The 15,685-nt window shown below is 35.7% G+C and overlaps 1 protein-coding gene across 1 annotated transcript; it reads right to left on the bottom strand.

Moving 5' to 3' along the window:
• Positions 1-15,052: 15,052 nt before the first annotated feature.
• On the bottom strand, positions 15,053-15,391 carry LOC135655571 (sigma factor binding protein 1, chloroplastic-like). The gene has a single exon (XM_065175742.1). It carries the CDS (start codon positions 15,389-15,391, stop codon positions 15,053-15,055), a length of 339 nt encoding a protein of 112 aa, XP_065031814.1.
• Between the last annotated feature and the right edge of the window lie 294 nt (positions 15,392-15,685).

Below are 15,685 nucleotides of genomic sequence, written 5' to 3'. Positions count from 1 at the left end.
TTCAACTGCATACTGCCTTCTGCGAGTATACAAACGAGTTTCAAAGTTTAGACGTAAATCTGCGTCTAGACGTAAAACTGCGTTTAGACGTAAATCTGCGTTTAGACGTAAAACTGCGTTTAGACGTAAAACTGCGTTTAGACGTAAATCTGCGTTTAGACGTAAATCTGCGTTTAGACGTAAATCTGCGTTTAGACGTAAATCTGCGTTTAGACGTAAATCTGCGTTTAGACGTAAATCTGAGTTTAGACGCAAAACTGCGCTTAGACGCAAAACTGCGCTTAGACGCAAAACTGCGCTTAAACGCAATCTGCGCTTAGACGCAAACTGCACTTAGATACAAACTGAGAATTTGCTTTTGCATCATAATAGTTTTTGAACGAACGCAGCTTTTGGTTTTTAAATTATTGTAAGATTTCCGCTGCACTAATTCACCCCCCCCCTCTTAGTGCTCTCGATCCTAACAAGACGATACAGGGGAATCCAATCCATTGGACCTGTCTGTCCTCAGTTACCGTGTACCTATAGTCCCTCATCCATCTAATATCCCAGAGACCGTATATCGAGCATGGTGCTGTCAGACCCATACGGTTTCTACTCGAGTCTCGCTCTAATCGGATTCTCCCGGAGAACTCTTTCTCTCTCAACCCGAATGACCCTAGCCAGGGATTTGTCTGAGCAAGAACACATAGGATATTCCTCTCATGACGCCGAGAGTGGATGATCCTCTATTGACACTCAATAGCCCTCGTAAGGTCGACTACCACTCCCAATGACCAGCTGTACTAGATCTGGGGACAGCCAAACCTATAAGTCTGGTATCAAAGAATGGAGCACTCATACAGGACATCCTTGGTGTCTCAAGTCTAAGGACCAGATACACCACTAGGACTACGGAATCGCTGTCTGACAATAAGGCATCATCAACCATCCAGCATTCCGTAAGCGGATCAATCAGTGAACTCATTCTCCAATGAGCACCTGTACTGTATCCCTAGTGTCCCTACACGAGCAGCTATGAGACCAGCTGCATCCATCATATGGACGGGTATACAGCACACCAGTCTATCCGGTTATCACGATGTCCCTCTCGAGTAACCTATGACCGGGATTACTTAGGATATGTGTTTAAAGGTGAATCGATCTCATTATCGTGATCTCATCACGATCCGATTCCCATTGCACAAATCCAAGGACATCACAATATATATATGCATTTATGCAATAGTTATAAAGTGATATATGCCAAAATATAATAAGCAAAAAGATTCTGTATCAAGTCACACGTGCCATCACTCACGTGATTGGCTTGCTGGGCACCTATGACTAGCATAATCTCTCTATTCTTGTGTTTTTTAACTAGGGATGAGAGGGGTATTTATAGGCTTCAAGTTGATTCAAACTTGGAGCCTAAAAATATCTCATCCTGAGTTTCCCGAGCACGGGCGGTACCACCTCCTGCGCTGGGCGGTACCACCGCTAGTGTCAGTCTGATATTGGGCGGTACCATCACTTGGCACCCTGTCAAGGGCGGTACAATCGCCTAGACTAGCTGTACCACCGCTTGACATAGTCTTGAAGACTGTGCCATGACGGTGTCACCTCTTGGGGCACTGTTTGGGCCTTTTCATTGGGCCCAACATAGTTCTTACATGGGCCCAACTGGCCCCTAATTGGGTTGGCCCAAATCTAAAGTCAATTATGTGCTAACTATGATTCCTAAGACATATTCTATGCTAAACAAGTCTGTAAGTCTAGTTTCTTCCGGCGAGCTTCCGGTGATCTTCCGACGAACTTCCGACGATCTCTCGGCAATGTTCCAGCGGACTCCCGACAAGCTCCTGGACTTCACGACGATCTTCTTGGCGAGTTCCAACGAGCTTCTTTGGCAAGCTCCGGGACTTCTCGACAAAACTTCCGATGAATGTACGAACTTCCGACGAACTCTCGAACTCCCAACGAAATCGCATCCTTAACTCCGGGACTTCATTTTGCTTCAAGCCTTGCTATCGTAGTTAATCCTGCACATGTAAAACACACTTCGATCTAGACAATTAATACTAAGCATTAATCATGTTGTCCGACATGTCATTGGTCCCTTGACGCTTCGTCCGATTCTTTGGCGCATCGTCCTCTCTTGCGGCATATTACCCAATTGGCTAGTTAACTCTGCAACTCCAATATCCTTGGCGCAATATTCACTCTTCTTGGCCCGATGCCGGAATCCATGGCCCGAAGCCTTCTATCGATACGTCGATTGATTCTCTAGCTCGACATCCAATCTTCTGACATATTTTCCTGCAACACAACATGATTTTTCTTACTTTAATTATCTCATCTTGATCAAAGCATCCTTCGTCACTCAAAACATAGATTAAATCATAAACACCTATCAATTTGTTTCATCATCAAAATACGAGATTTAATACTTTTGGCTCAGTGAATTATTATCTTCATAATAATTCACTCGACTCATCGATTACGAACGTACTAGGCCACTACACCGTAGTCTCAAACGATATAAGGGAATCTAATCCTTTGGATCTATCTATCCTCAGTTATCGTATACCTATAATCTCTCATCCATCTAATATCCTGGAGACTATACATTGGGCATGGTGCTGTCAAGCCCATATGGTTTCTTCTCGAATCTCGCTTTAATCGGATTCTCCCAAAGAACTCTTTCTCTCTCAATTTGAATGACCTTGGCTAAGGATTTGTTTGAGCAAGAACACATGAGATATTTCTCTCATAATAGTGAGAGCAGATGATCCTCTATTGACACTCAATAGCCCTCGTAAGATTGGTTGCCACTCCCAATGACCAATTATACTATATTTGAAACTTCTAAACCTATAAGTTCATTATAAAAAAAATGGAGTACTCATACAGGACATCCTTGATGTCTCAAGTCTAAGGGCCAAGTACACCACTGGGACGACGGAATCGTTGTCTAACAATGAGGTATCATCAATCATCCAACATTCCGTGAGCGGATCAATCAGTGAACTCATTCTCTAATGAGCACTTACATTGTAGCCCTAGTATCCCCATATAAATAGCTATGAGACTAGTCGCCTCCATCATATAGATAGGTATATAGCTAGTTTATTAAGTTATCTCGATGTCCCTCTCGAGTAACCTATGACCATGATTATTTTGGGTCTATGTTAAAAGGTGAATTAGTCTCATTATCGTGATCTCATCACGATCCGATTCCCATTACACAAATCTATAGATATCATAATATATTTATGTATCAAGCAATATAAAGTGAGAAAATATCATAATAATAATAAGCAAAAAAATTATGTGTCATGTCATACACTCATGTGATTGGCTTGCAAGGCACTATGACTAGCAATAACGAGATATTTTCATATGTTGATTTTGTAAATTGACTCGAAAGTAAGAAGTTCATTTCATGATTCATATTCATGTTAGCTGAAGTGTCAATTTCTTTTAAAAGTGTAAGGCAATCGTTTATTACATCATCAATATTAGAAATTAAATTTCTGACATGCTTTAAGACCATAAATAAGGTAATCGCTTATTGAATCATCAGGACTTAGTGTGGTTGACTCAATTACTAGACCATTGAAGATATTTTGTGATAATATCGTAATAATTTTTTTCTCTAAAAATGATTAGTATTCTAGTGGTTTTAAGCATATTGAAATAATGTACTTAGTGGTTAGAGAAAGAATCCAAAAACAATGTGTCAATTAAGAACATAAGCACCACTTTGATGATTGTTGATCTATTTACTAAAGTTTTATAACCTAAAATGTTTAAAGAATATATTCTTAGAATGAGACTTGTGATCAACTCAAGAAAGATAGGCTGATGTGTATAAGTGAATATTTTTATTAATTTTTTATTACTTAATTAAAATTATTTATTTCTGTTATCCTATTGACATTTATGTATATATAAATTCTAGTTGAATGTGATTATAGGATTATCTTAACAAGATAAATTACAAAGATCATTATGGACTATAATAAAAAATATTAGAATCTAAAAATGAACTCAAAAAGGATACAATCACTTGCTATGAACACAAAAAGTCAGGGCACTCCAAAGTTGAGTGTACAAAACTAAAAAAAAAATTGCCAAAAAAGAAGAAAGCACTCAAGGTAACTTGGACTATTCCAGTACATCTAAAGATGAGGAGCAAACCAACAAAGTCGATGTGGCCAACTACACCTTGATGGCCTTTGACGACGAGGTATGCGACTCAACTGAAGCTTCTTTACTTTACAATGAATTACTTAATGTTTTTCATGATTTGTTTGATGAATGTAAATTAGTTGGTAAAAAATATAAATTATTAAAAAAGGATCACCCTTCTCTTTCTAATGAGTTTAAAAATTTTAAAAATGAGTATGATAAATACTTGTTAACTCCTTGCACTAAAATATGAAGAGATAGATTTATATAAAAAGAAATTTATGTTATTAGAACAAGCATTAGAAAATTTTAAAATTGGTAGCAAATCATTAAATATGATTCTTACCAATAAGGGTCATGTTCATGGAAAGGAAGAAATCAGCTTTATGAGTAACACTCAACAAAATCTAACTACATTTGTTAAAGGACTAACATTACATATTTTTCCTAAGGTTAAGTATAATTTTTGTAGTAGACATGGTCATTTTGCTTATAAATATATATTTAAAAAGTATGACTCGTATAAATTAGTTTGGGTTTCTAAAGGAACCATAAATGACTTTATGCCAATAGACAAGATAGGTAGATCTAATCTTGAGGGACCCAAAGTCAAATTGGTACCTAAAACAAACCCACCTTTCTTATAGAAATGACTATAATCGAAAGCTATGAGCAAAATGATATCTTGATAATGGATACTCAAGGCATATGACCGGAGATCCAACACACTTCATAAAGCTCACTAGATGAAATAACAATAGCATTGACATTGAAATTATTTGATTAAAGATGTTTTTTTTATGTTATACTATTGATCATTATTATGACAAAACTTATTTTTCGGTTTTAATCGATGATGTATGGATTTAGCATAAAAGACAAGAGCATGCTTATATGAAATCAATCACATGAATTGAAATAGCCAAAAAAGAATAATATATTTTTCTTGAAAATTTCTCTATCCCTTAAGCTTATCGAATTTTTCAATAAGAGATTGATGAACCTAATTATGATATTTTTGAATCTCTTGAACTATAAAAGTGATTTTGATTATTTAAAATTGAAAGAGTTTTTTTCAACCGAATCATGAACTCTCTTGAATTCTTGACTTGAGGTATCTTTTATAGGAATCAAAATCTTTTTTATCTTCTATGATTTCTTCGTTTTACCATTTACTAAAGAGGTGAATTATGCAAACAAACCATGATCTTGATAATTATAACTTGAGATTTTTATATAAATCAAGATCGTTCACTATAATTCTCTTATTTTATTGAAGAGAATTATTCAAATGAATCATGTTTTTTCTCTTGATTCATGACTTAAAATTTTTTTTGAAGATCTTTTACTATTTGATCTCCTAAGATTTCTTTTTGTTATTCAAGAGGAGATTTATCAAAATAAATCATATCTTTTGGTGCTCATGATTTGATATTAATATCTTTCATGTCATAATTTATTTATCCCATATGACTCCCTTGTATTCATGAATTATATACCTCATCACCAAATTGATATCTTTTTTTCATGATTTAAAAATTTATGTAAAGAGAAAAGAATTATACTATTGTATTATTCTCTTCTTTATGATAATGACAAAAGGGGAGACAAAATTGCTAGCTTACATATTTCAAAGAAAGGCAAAGATTGTTAGCTTGCACATCTCAAAAGAGAAGCAAAGTTTGCTAGCTACACATTTTAAGAAAAGCAAAAGTGCTAGCTTTCACATCTTAAGAAAAGTAAAATTGCTAACTTTTATATCTCAAAAACTTACTAGCTTGCATGTTCAAAAGTGAAGTAAAACTTGCTAACTTACTAAATTGCATGTTTCAAAAAATTTACTAGTTGCACTTTTCTCCTTTTTGTTGATGACAAAGGGGGAGAAGTTATGATGATGATCATGCATGGTATACTTTAATGGTTTGAAATTATGATGAGTTGAAATTATGCATGTGTGCATGCAGCGATGTGAAAGTCATTGTTTAAAAAGTTATCATTCTTTTTGATTGAAAGTTTATTTTAATTCAATATGACACATTGATAAGAGGAGTTTAGTTTAAACTCTATCATCAATTGGATATCATCATCAAATAGGGGGAGATTATTGAATCTCAGATTTTGATGATGAAATCAATTGATGAAGTTAAGATCTAATATGTGTTTGAGTGATATAGGACTAAATTCGATTATGGAAAGGCAAATTGATTAAAGAACGAAGAATCAAACGTTGGGCCGGAGTGGAACATGTCAGAAGATTGGACATTTGGCAGGAGGACTGGTCGACGTGTTGGAAGGACTTCGTGCCATGAGTTTAAGCATCGGGTTGTAGGATTGAACATTGCGCCAAAGGAGATCGGATGTTACGGAAGGTCAATATGCTGATTAGATAATATGTTAAAGGAGAGGACGATGCACCTAATGATCAGATAAAGCACCATATAAACCAATGACATAATGGATAATATATGATTCATCCTTGTAATCATGTGTGTCTAGATCAAAATAGTCTAGGACTAATTGAGTTAATTTCGGGTGTAACTAGGCTAACTCAATTAGGGGCCTATTGGGCCTGATTTTGGGCTGAGTTGGGCCCATTGGGAGGCTCATTCAGTGACTCATAAATGGGTCAAGTGGTGGCACCGCCAGACTAGGCGGTGGTATCGCCCAGACATAGTTTCCCAAACTATGTCAGGCGATGGTACTGCCCAGTGTCAGTCTAGTAGACAAAGTTATGATGATGATCATGCATGGTATATTTTAATGTTTTGAAATTATGATGAGTTGAAATTATGCATACAATACTCATGATTTTATGTGCATGCAATGATATAAAAGTCATGGTTTCAAAGGTTATCGTTCTTTTTGAAGAAAAGTTTATTTTAATTCAATATGACATATTAATAGGGGGAGTTTAGTTTAAACTTCATCATCAATTGGTTATCATCATCAAATAGGGGAAGATTATTGAATCTCATATTTTGATGATGAAACCAATTGATGAAGTTATGATCTAATATGCATTTGAGTGATGCAAGACTAACTTCGATCATGGAAAGGTAAATTGATTAAAGCAGGAAGAATCAAGCGTTAGACTAGAGTGAAACATGTTAGAAGATTGGACATTGGGCCGAAAGACTGGTCTGTTAGGATCGAGTCGGCACTAAGAGGGAGGGTGAATTAGTGCAACGGTAAAAACATCAATTTTAAAATTTCGTTTCGATTAAATATGATATCTGACAAAGCTCGTATAGGTAATATGTTCAACTTGAAAGTGTATGGAAGCATAGTGAAAGTAAAGTAGTTTGCAGTAAAGGTAAATTGTATAAAAGAATTACAAACCAGATTTTTATAGTGGTTTGGTCGTCGTGACCTACATACACTCCGTAGATTCCCCTTTCGTCAAGGCCACCGGCATCCACCAACGATCTTCTTTCAATGGGCAAAGATCAACTACCATTTTACACCCCTCTTCTCCTTCTTATAGGTTTAGGAGACAATATTTTACAACCCTCTTTTATAAGGTATCCCTCATACATCTCATTTAGAACTCTCTCTAAGCTTTTGGAAGAGGGAACTCAACTTTCTAATAAGGCTTACAACTTTAGAATCTTAGAGTTTTGCTCAACTTTCTTGTTACTCCTTGCAGGAATAGTTGGGGTATTTATAGACCCCAAATGGCTTCAAAACTTGGAGCCAAAATTCAAATCCCTGAGATTTCGGGGTACGGGCAGTACCACTGCCTTCAGCCTGACACTGGGCGGTACCACCACCCAGTCTTGCGGTACCACCACCTAGAAGACTATGTCTGAGCGGTACCACTGCCTAGACTGGTCGTACTACCACCTGACAATCTCGTAGATTTTGTCTAGACAGTACCACCATTTGACATGGTCTTAGAGACTGTGCCACGACGGTTTTGAATTGGCCGAACACAGCTCAAACTTGGGCCCAATTGGCTCCTAATTGAGCTGGCTCAATTCTAACCCAATTATGCCTAAAATCTACTTTGATCTAGATAATTATTACAAAGCAAATCAAATGTTGTCGAGCATGTTATTGGTTCATCGATGCCTAGACCGATTCTTCGGCGCATCATCCTTTCTTGCGGCCCATTGCCCAATCGGCCAGTTGACCTCCGCAACTTCGATTTCCTTGGTGTAATTTCCGCTCTTCTTAGCCCGATGCTCGATCCCATGGCCCGAGGCCTTCTATCAATATGTCAACTAATCCTCTAGCTCGACGTCCAATCTTTTGACATGTTCTACTCCGGCCCAACATGATTATTTCTGCTTTAATTGTCTTTCCTGATCGAAGGTAGTCCTGCGTCACTCAAAACGCAGATTAGATCATAAACACATCAATTGGTTTCATCATCAAAAATCAAGATTCAACAATCTCCCCCTTTTTTATGATGACAACCAATTGATGACGGAGTTAACCTTAACTCCCCCTATCAATATACCACATCGATAGAACCTTGAATTCAAATTGAATTCAAGTCAAAGCAAATTTAATCATAAATATTTGCAACACATTATATGCATATCATTGCTTTGCATGCATCATTATCTTAAGTTTTGCATGCATTATCATAAATATTTTAAATCATCATGGTATCAAAATATCAAAGTATATTACATCCTATCCCATACATAATTCTCATATCATCGTATCTTCTCCCCTTTGTCATCAACAAAAAGGAGAAGTGCATCTAGCCAATTTTTTGAGATGTAATTTCAAATCAAAACATAATTTCAAGTTTTATCATCATGCAAGCTAGTAATTTTCTTTCTTCTCTTTTAAGAAGTGTATTTGTTGCTTCCTTTGCAAAGCGCAAGATAGCAAAATTTTACTTCATTTTACAACATGCAAGTTAGCATCTTTGGAAAGTTTTATATCATTTTCCAATATATAAGCTAGCAAATTTTGAGATGTTCATGCATCATGAGTATTGCCTCTCTTGAGATGTGTAAGATAGTACTTTTGCTTCTCTTGAGATTGCAAAATAGCAATTCTTGATGATGTTCAAGATAGCAAGTTCTTTCTTCTCTCTTGAGAAGTGCAAGCTAGTAATTTTGCTTCTACTTTGAGATGTGCAAGCTAGTAATTCTTGCTTCTCTTTTGAAATGAGCAAGCTAGCAAGTTTTAGATATACAAGTTAGTAAAATTTTACATCTTTTTAGAACATGTAAGCTAGTGAGTTCTTTCTCCCCCTTTGTTATTGTCAAAAAGAAGAGAAGAATACAGTTTTGTAATTCTTTTCCTTTTACATTAATTTTCACATCATAACAAAGATAAATTTAAATCAAATATGATGAGGTATACAATTTATGAATATAAGGGAGTATCATAAATAAATCATGGCATGAAAGATATAATATCAAATATTATTTGAATACCAAAAGACATTATTCTAATAGAAAATTTTCTCTTAATCAAAATGCAAGAATAATACAAGAATAAAGAGCAAGAGATTTTGATTCATAAAAGAAAATCTCAAGTTAAGAAATTAAGAGAAGGTTCATGATTCGATTGGAAAAAAAATCTCATTTAGATTCAAATCATGAAATCATCAAAATCATTTTCAAGAGATTCAAAATGACATAAATTGATTTATCAAATCTCTTGATATCAATGCTCTAAGCATCACATAAATACAAATGTAATCAAATGAAAATCATGACATGAAAAATGAAAGATCAAGAAAGATCAATTCGTAAATGATTCATCTTAACAAATCTCCTTTTTAAATAATAAAAAGAAAATCTTAGGAGATCAAATAGTATAAGATCTTTAATAGAAATTGTTAGTCATTAATTTTAAAAAAGATATTCTCTTTAGTAAACAACAAAAGAATTGTAGGAGAAAAAATAATCAATCATCTTGATTCATGCATAAGAAATCTCATAATTTATATCGAAAAGCTCCTCTTAAATATATATAGCAAGTAGAATCATAAGAGAATAATGAAAAGCCTTGATTCATATAAAGAAAATCTCAACTTATCATGATTTGATAAATATTCTCTTAAAAGAGTGAATCATACGTGCATCAAGAAAGATGTTTCATGTTGAATATATCACAAGTCATAAATGCGATAAATGATTTAGTTGAATATATCATCTCATTAGTAAAATGAGTCATATGAAAATAGATCCAAAATCATCATCAATATCACTTTTCGAAAAATTCAATAAAGGCAGCGTAGATAGATTCCTATAAAAAAATAGCTCAAGTTCTTTTAGTTCCAAATTTTGTGATTGATTTCATGTAAGTATGCTCAAGTTTTTTTCATATGAAAACCATCTATCATTTTTAAAATCGAAAAACAATACAAAATCATCAAGATACACATAATTGTTTCTTATAACATACAAGGAATTAATCTTATTTAATGTGCAAGTATTATTAGCAATTCTCATGATAAAAAATATATATATTTAAAACTAATCATGAAAAATACTAAGTAATTTTATGGTAAGGAAAAAGATATTCGATTTAGTCGCTTACCTTATTGACGAAAGCCGTCAAAGCGTAGTTCGCCACATTGCCCTTGTTGGTTTGCTCCTCATCTTCGGATGAGCTCGTTTTGTCCGTAGTCACCTTGAGTGTCTTCTTCTTTGGCAACCTCTTCTTTTTAAGTTTATTTTTATTCTTCGATTCTTGTTTTAAAATTTTTTTAAGCTTTATTGTTAAGAGTTCAAAGTTATCATCACTTGAGCTTTCGCTTGAGTGGTCTTTATTTGTTCTAAGTGTCAAATCCGATAAATTCTTCAATTGGAAAATGGTTCAAGTTCTTAGATTCTTGAATAGCCGTTACTTTAGGATCCCAACTCTTTGGAAGGGATCTTAATATCTTGTTAACAAGTTCAAAATTTGAAAAAACTTTTACCAAGTGTTTTTAAACTATTGATGACATCCATAAAATGGGTGTATATGTCAATAATAGTTTCGCTTGGTTTTATATGAAATAACTCGAAATCATGCATCAAAAGATTAATTTTAGAGTCTTTAACTCTACTCGTCCTTTCGTGTGTGATTTCAAGTGTATGCCAAATCTCATAAGTAGTTTCGCAAATAGAAACATGATTAAATTCATTTTTGTCTAAGACGTAAAACAAAGCATTCATAGCTTTGGCATTCAAAGAGAAAGTCTTCTTCTCCAAATTATTCTTTCAACGGGCAAAGATTAACTACCCTTTTATACCCCTTTTCTCCTTTTCACAAGTTTATGAGACAACCTTTTACGATCCTCTTTTACAAGGTATCCCTCATACACCTCCCTTAGAATTCTCTCTAAGCTTTAGGAGAAGGGAACTCAACTTTCTAATAGGGTTTACAACTTTAGAATTATAGAGTTTTGCTTAACTTTCTTACTACTCCTTGTAGGAATAGCTGGGGTTTTTATAGACTCCAAATGACTTCAAAACTTGGAGCTAAGATTCAAATCCCTAAGATTTCGGGGTACGGGCGATACCACCACCTGCACTGGGCGGTACCACCGCCTAGAAGATTGTGTCTGGGCGATACCACTGCCCAGACTAGCGGTACAATCGCTTGACAGTCTCTCAAAGATTGTGTCTGGGCGGTACCATTGCCCAAATCAGTGATACCACCACCTGACACAGTCTCGGAGATTGTGCCATGACGGTTTCACATGTTGGGTCACTATTTGGACCTTTTCACTTGGCCCAACACAGCCCAAACTTAGGCCCAATTGGCCCCTAATTGAGTTGGCCCAATTCCAACCCAATTACGCCTAAAATCTACTTCGATCTAGAAAATTATTACAAAGCTAATCAAATATTATTCGGCATGTCATTGATTCATCGACGCCTCGTCCAATTCTTCAGCGCATTATCCTCTTTTGTAGCCTATTGTCCAATCGGTCAGTTGACCTCCGCAACTCTGATTTTCTTGGTGTAATTTTTGCTCTTCTTGGCCCGATGCGCGATCCCATGGCCCAAGGCCTTTTGTTGATACATCGACCGATCCTTCGGCTCGACGTCCAATCTTCTAACATGTTCCACTCCGGCCCAACATAATTCTTCTTGCTTTAATTATCTTTCCTAATCGAAGTTAGTCCTACATCACTCAAAATGTAGATTAGATCATAAACACATCAATTGGTTTCATTATCAAAATCCAAGATTCAACATGGTCGACATGCCGGAAGGACTTCGTGCCATAAGTTCAGGCATTGGGCCAAAAGATTGGATATTGTACTAAAGGAGATCGGATGTTACAGAAGGTCAATATGCCGATTGGGCAATACACCAAACGAGATGACTATGCGTTGAAGGATCATATGAATCAATGATATATCAAGCAACATAGGATTCACGCTTGTAATCATGTGTGTCTAGATCAAAGTAGTCTAGGTCTAATTGAGTTAGTTTCAGGTTTAACTAGGCTAACTCAATTATGGGCTCATTGGACCTGATTCAAGGTTGAGTTAGGCCCATTAGGAGGCTGATTCAATGACCCATATATGGGTCAAGCGGTGGCACTGGTAGAACAGGTGGTGGTACCACCAAGATACAGTCTCCCAAATTGTATCAAGTGGTGGTACCGCCCAATGTCAGTCTGGTAGGCAGTAGTATCGCCCAGATTGGATAGTAGTACCACCAGTTGTCAAGGGTGCAGGTGGTAGTACCACCCAATACTGACGGTGGGACCGCCAGTACCGTTGAAACCGAGGATGTGATATTTTTTTGACTCTACTTTTGAAGTCATTTGGGGTCTATAAATACCCCACTCTTTCCTAATTGAGGTAGCAAGAAATTAAATAGAAAGAGAAATAATACTTGAGTGAAAATGTGTTGTAATCTCTTTTAAAATTTAGAGTATCTTCCTCCTAGAGTTAGAGGTATTTCTAAGGGAGGAATGACGTCTAAGTGTAAAAGAGAAGTATAAAGGTTCTTTCCTGAGCATATGAAAAAGAGAAAGAGTTGTAAGAGGGTAGTTGATCTTCATCCGTCGAAAGAAGATCGATAGTGAACGTCAATGGCCTCGACGGAAGAAGAATCAAGAGTGGACGTAGGTCGGGACAACCGAACCACTATAAAATTAGCTTGCATTTCTATTTATGCTTTTTATTCATATTGCTTACTGATTTACTTGCTCACTACTTTTATGCACATTGCAAGTTAAACATCTTTTCGATACTGGTTTGATTGAACGATATTTTTGAATTAATGTAATTTTTATGAAAGCACTAATTCACCCCCTCTCTTAATGTCGAAACGATCCTAATAGAAGGGAGCATGATATTGATGACATAGAACCATTGTGACTTGTATTGATAATCAGATTTAATAAAGTATTATTGTATTTATTTGACTTGTTGACTTATTTTAAAATTTATGACCATGCATAAAATATTATTTAATTTTTCTAAAATTGAATTGATAAAATTATTTTTAATAAACTTTTATTTTATTTATTTTAATTTTAATTTTTTTATCTTATAAATTAATGAGTAAGTGAAAAAATATTAGATAAGATAATTAAAAATATGATTATATTTTGATTATGGTTATTATACAATAAAAAGAAAGTCGATAGATTTCTTAGGAGATGACCTCTCTCACCTATAATATATAGGATATCCTAAAGACTTAATACACCTTATAACATAATACAACAAGAGATTATATATCTATTCTCAACTCTCCCTAATTTCTATTTCATCACTCATGGTGGTTCTTTGAGAGATAATAAGAGAGGAGATTGGTATTGCTGCATTCTATAGATTAAACTATAAAGTGCATTCTATGAATCAAATAAAAATATTCTCATTGAAAAATACGCACATTGGATATATGATTATTTGATTTTAGATTTGATATTAAAATTATTCTGTATAATAACAATAATATGAATACAGTTAAATTAACATAATTAACTAGCTAAAACTATACTAATTGTATGGACACCCATAAGAAAGTTCATGATAGCTGACTTGGCTACCTGGTTGATAAAAGAACACAATTGCCTTAACTATGATAGCTCACTTGGCTACGTGGTTGATAGCACCATCTTATCTATCTAACCTATCAAATATGAAAGCAAGTGAACTACCATAAGTGTTTTATGAATAGTGGACAGCAAAGCAAAAGAACGGAACATCAATGAGCATTAACTCAACCTTATAACACTGGTTTTAATTAAACATGTATAGATCAGGAGAAGATTAATGGAAACATAAGAAATTAGAAAAAAAAAAAAAAGATGTTTTATTTTTTCTTAAATAAGGAGAATATCAATATTGAGAAGACTTAACATATATTAATAGATGGTGTCCCAAATACTGATAGAGAATACCAGTGTTATATGTTTTGTTACCTACAAGAATTTTATTGTATAAAAGGAATTTTTAGTTACTAGGGATGTAATCATACACATTTCTTGCTTCCCTTTTCTAGTGAGAAGGTAATTAAGTAGAGGTCTTGTGCAAAAATGTTGTTCATTTTTGTAAGAAAAATCACTTCCTTTTCATAAATCCCAACTTTTATTTGGAAGATATATAATTTTTGTGGCCAGGAGGCATAATATATGGGTAAAAGAATTGTTTATGAAGGAATTCCATGAGATGCTACTCCACTTCATTCACCACTACACATAAAATCTTATATACATCTCCTATATTTGTATCATCCCAATGCCTTCCAATAACCCATGGCCAAGCATGTTTGATCTTTTCATAAGAAGATCACACTCAAATAAGAGTTTACTTGCAAGTGCAATGGAAAGTACAGTAATACTACCAAAGGAGGAATATATACAGAATCCTTGGGAGAACACCACCATGATGGAGTCACACTTGTTAAACTCCCAACGTCCTCTTACTTGAGGATTGGAGCTAGTACAGCGTCGGCTACATGAATCCAGAAAAGCTCTCCAGCATTCGTGCAACAAACGCCTCATCAAACGCTTCGATCGGAGCCACCAAGCTGTTCTCCTGCTCCACGTTGCAGCTGACGCCATGATTCGACGGGGTCGAGCTCGCCGCCGAGGGAGATGCAGACGCTGTCGAGGAGTCATCCGTCGTTTCGAGCACCGAGTCCCGGCCGGTGAGCCTCTGAACGAGGGAGCGGAAGGTGGCGGCGGTGGCGGTCACCCTCATGGGGTCCGAGATGTACACCACCTTGATCGGGGTCTTCTTGGCCGCCTTGGACCGCTTGAGGCACTTGGGGTGGACGCCCAGTCTCTTCATCGCCAGGAACTCCTAAGGATGAAGGGGAGGAGATTTTTATGGTGCAGAGCCGTGGTTTTTGGAGAGGAGGGTATGCGGTTTCTGGGAAGAGATGATGGAGGGAGGAAAAAGAAATGTTATCAGAGCATGGCGTGGCTACTGTGCATCCAATAAAGATTCGTGCACACACCTATATATACAGAGAGAGAGAAAGAAAGAGAGAGAGAGAGAGAGGGAGAGGTGTGATGGGGATAAAAAGAGGAATAACCTTTGTATAGGAACAAATACTAGAAGACCAAAATACGCAGCGGAATA

Source organism: Musa acuminata, unplaced genomic scaffold, assembly GCF_036884655.1.
Source record: "Musa acuminata AAA Group cultivar baxijiao unplaced genomic scaffold, Cavendish_Baxijiao_AAA HiC_scaffold_112, whole genome shotgun sequence".
Taxonomy (NCBI): Eukaryota; Viridiplantae; Streptophyta; class Magnoliopsida; order Zingiberales; family Musaceae; genus Musa; species Musa acuminata.
This window is presented reverse-complemented; position numbering and strand designations above follow the sequence as displayed.

Excerpts from the sequence above, each read along its gene's own strand:
- LOC135655571 (XM_065175742.1), bottom strand. The coding sequence starts at position 15,391 with ATGAAGAGACTGGGCGTCCACCCCAAGTGCCTCAAGCGGTCCAAGGCG.